General features: G+C 38.7%; 1 protein-coding gene across 1 annotated transcript; it reads right to left on the minus strand.

Annotated features, from left to right (window-relative positions):
• Positions 1-1,306: 1,306 nt before the first annotated feature.
• LOC145823584 (uncharacterized) lies at positions 1,307-2,110 on the minus strand. The gene has a single exon (XM_082923069.1). It carries the CDS (start codon positions 2,108-2,110, stop codon positions 1,307-1,309), a length of 804 nt encoding a protein of 267 aa, XP_082779195.1.
• Positions 2,111-4,010: the final 1,900 nt, after the last annotated feature.

The raw sequence follows: 4,010 nt of genomic DNA on the forward strand, positions 1-4,010 counted from the left end.
ATTTCATCACAAATTTTTCGTACAAATTCATTTTCTAGTTGTCGTTGCTTGATTTCTTCCATAAATGTCGGTTGAGCTGATATCACATTTTGGCCATGCAACACAATTCCCACATTCATTCTTTCCAAATCATGTAATAGCTCATTGTGCCTTGTGAGTAAACTCGCTAAATTCCCTGTGCCCTCCGGCTGAGGGCATCTACAATTGTGTTAACTTTACCAGGGTGGTAATGAATTTGTAGGTCATAGTCTTTAATGAGCTCCAACTACCGTCCCTACCTCATATTCAACTCCTTTTGGGTAAAGAAGTACTTGCGGCTCTTGTGATCAGTATAAACTTCACAAGTAGTTCCATACAAATAATGTCGCCATATTTTTAGAGCAAAGACCACTACAACTAGCTCAAGGTCATGCGTGGGATAGTTCTTTTCATGAGGTTTAAGTTGTCGTGAGGCATATGCGATGACCTTTCCATTTTGCATAAGTACACAGCCCAACCCTTTGTAAGAAGCATCACTATAAATTACAAATCCTTCGGTACCAGATGGTAAGGCAAGGACAGGTGCTGTAGTTAACCTTGTCTTTAATTCTTGAAAAGCAGATTCCCGTTGTTCTGACCATTCAAATGACACACCTTTTTGGGTCAACTGGGTGAGTGGCACAACAATTTTCGAAAAGTCCTTAACAAACTTTTGATAGTATCTAGCTAACCCCAAGAAGCTACGCACTTCGGTTACATTAGTAGGAGTTGGCCATTTAACAATGGCTTCAATTTTGTGTGGGTCAACGAAAACACCCTCCTTCGTTATAACATGTCCCAAAAATCCCACTTCGTGTAACCAAAATTCATATTTCTTCAATTTTGCATACAGTTTCTTATCTAGAACAATTTGAAGAATTAACCGTAGGTGGCTCTCATGAGCTTCCGTACTTGTTAAGTAAATGAGGATGTCGTCAATAAATACAACCACAAAGTCGTCTAGGTAGGGCTTAAAAACTCGGTTCATTAGATCCATGAAGGTCGCTGGCGCATTAGTAACCCCAAATGGCATAACTAAAAATTCATAATGTCCATAACGGGTCTAGAAGGCAATTTTCTCGATATCCTTAGCTTTAACCTTTAGTTGGTGATATCCAGATCGGAAATCTATTTTAGAGAAGACTTGTGCACCCTATAACTAATCAAACAAGTCATTGATCCTAGGCAAAGAATACTTATTCTTTATGATTACTTTGTTGAGCTCTCTATAATCCACACACAATCGAAGGGTCCCATCTTTATTCTTTACAAAAAGGACTGGTGCACCCTAAGGAGAAGTGCTCGGGTGAATGAATCCTTTGTCGATGAGGTCTTGCAATTGGACCTTCAACTCTTTCATTTCAGCGGGTGACATTCTATAAGGGGTCTTGGAAATGGGCTGAATTCTCGACACTACATCAATTGTAAACTTAATTTCACGATCAATTAACTCTCCTGGTAACTCCTCTGGAAAAACATCCAGAAAATCCCGAACGATTGGAATTGCATCAGTGCCCCCATCCACTGGTTGTTCACCCAAAATATTACATAAATACCCCCGACAACCCTTTTGTAACAACTTATACGCCTTTATTGCAGAAATCAGATAAGGTGGGGAAATTACCCTCTGCCCCTCAAAAATAACCTCCAATTGTCCTGGGGATTGGAAGGTAACTTGTTTCAACATACAATCTATAGTCACGTGGTATTTATTTAACCAATCCATTCCCAAAATTATGTCAAAACAAGCCATGTCAAGAGGTAGCAAGTTGGCATCTACCCAAACATCCCCGATTAGGATTTTACATGCAAAATAAATAGCTGCACATACCATGGACTCCTCTGACGGTGAGGATACACATAAGACATAAGGTAGTGGTTCCACTGGCCTATTTAAATGACTAGCAAATGCTTTTGATACAAAGGAGTAGGTAAAGCCCGAATCAAATAACACATGTGCGGAATAGACATTAACAGAAAATGTTCCTAATACCACCACCTCGGTATTCTGCACATCCCTCGGGATTAGCGCAAATATCCTTCCCTGTTTAGCGGTATCTTTAGCATTGGCGGGTTTTGTAGCTGCCTTCATAGTTGGGGTAGGAGTTGATTCGGCTGAACTTGTGGTGGTTCTATTTCCATTCCGTCGATCTTTTTTTGGGAATTCTCTGGCCAAATGACCTGTCTTGCCACACTTGAAGCATGCCCCTATTACCCGATAACAAATCCCACGGTCTCTTTCCACAATCTGGACAAATTGGTGCAGAGTCACGGGTAGAGGCGGATGTACTAGAGGTTCCCGAATTCAGTTTCTTACTTGGTGGTGTCACCGAACCCCTTGAGGCTTGGGTATTCTGTCTTTTCCCTTTCCATTCTGAGACCTGGCTTTGAGTGGCGATATTACCCTTAGTGATTACTGCCCTTTTTAACACATCAACATGCGTAGGTAATTTCAGCACATTGATCCGGTCGAGAATAGCAGTCCGTAATCCACCATCAAACTTTCTTGCCTTCTTGTAGTCTGTATCCACCATATGTGGTGCGAAGCGGGCCAATTCAGCAAATTGCGCCTCATACTCTACAATAGTCTTGTTCTCTTGTCTCAAGGCCTCAAACTGGATCACTTTCTTATCTCGCATACAGTGGGAAAATACTTTTCATAAAATAGCTCCAAAAATCTAGCCCATGTTAACCCCTGATGTACAGTTCTTGTGATCATCCACCACTTCCGTGCTTTATCTTCAAGAGTGAAGGTAGCCAAATGCACTTTTTAGGCTTTAGTACAAGGAAAAACCTAAAATAACTTTTCTATACCCAACACCCATGCTTCTGCTTTCATTGGTTCAATTCCCCCTTTGAACGAGGGCAGCTTCATCTTCTTAAATTCCTTCGTGAGTGTAATTGTTCGATCTTCAGGTTGGTGATCTTGTACCTCTGGTGGTGGTACAGGTACTAGTGGTGGTGGTTGTTGCTATTGTTGTTGTTGCCTCAAGGTTTCTACTTTCTCCATAATCATTATTTCCATTCTATCCAACCGTATGAAGGTAGAGTCCTCCGGATCATCCGTCCTTGTCCTCACCATGATCTACATAACAGTTGGTTATAATATACAAAAAAATGCACAAGTAGGCATGGATCATGATCATTACCAAAATATACATATATATCCGTGATTATTGCATATACAATCTAGCTGCTACATATCATTTTGTATGCACAAAAGTCACATGCATGTAACTTAAGTCTTTTCTAGATGCTCTAAAGCTTAATGAACTCGTGTGTGAGGTAACAACTCGTGCTCTGATACCAATTGTCACAACCCAAACATGCCCTTAAAAGTTTGGACATGACCGGCCTAACCTAAGGCCTCAGTGAGAAAACCCACATTTAATTATTCTTTAAATAAAATTAATTAATTTTATCCTGAGTCTATCTGAAATATATATTAGTGTAAAAGTTAGTCTTAAATTAATCCAATTTAGTCACTAACAAAGACATTATTAAGAATAATAATTTTATGGGTGTTTATATATATGCATGCTCCTCTTTGATTAAAGCATGCAAAGAAAACCTGAGAAAAAAAAAAAAATCTGCGAAGTGGAGTGAGTTAATAAGAGGAGGAGGTTAAGGAGGTTGCATATTTTCCTACCATTTCACTATTCCATTTCAATCCTACAACTAAGTAAGAAAACCTTCTCAACCCTCTCATTTTTTTTAAGTGTTTGAATTTTCGATTATATTCATATGATAAAATGGCTAATTTATAGATAATTTTTTTTATATGTATATAAATTTTGTGATGTATATATCAAGTATTTGAAGATATTGATAGTCTTAAAGTCATGGTATTATTGTGAAAATAGACTTGCACGTGTAGTTTATACCACTAAAAAGAGGATTGAAGGTTTTATTTGGCCCTTAAATCTGTCAGGAAATTTGTATGACTTTTTAGACAATTTTATACTCAAAGTTTGAAGATGATTTCATCTGCA

The sequence above is a fragment of the Camellia sinensis genome, chromosome 4 (genome assembly GCF_055761805.1).
Source record: "Camellia sinensis isolate YWXY chromosome 4, ASM5576180v1, whole genome shotgun sequence".
Classification (NCBI taxonomy): domain Eukaryota; kingdom Viridiplantae; phylum Streptophyta; class Magnoliopsida; order Ericales; family Theaceae; genus Camellia; species Camellia sinensis.

Bases quoted from the DNA above. Each gene is read 5' to 3' on its own strand.
- LOC145823584 (XM_082923069.1), bottom strand. From the start codon at position 2,110: ATGAAGGCAGCTACAAAACCCGCCAATGCTAAAGATACCGCTAAACAG.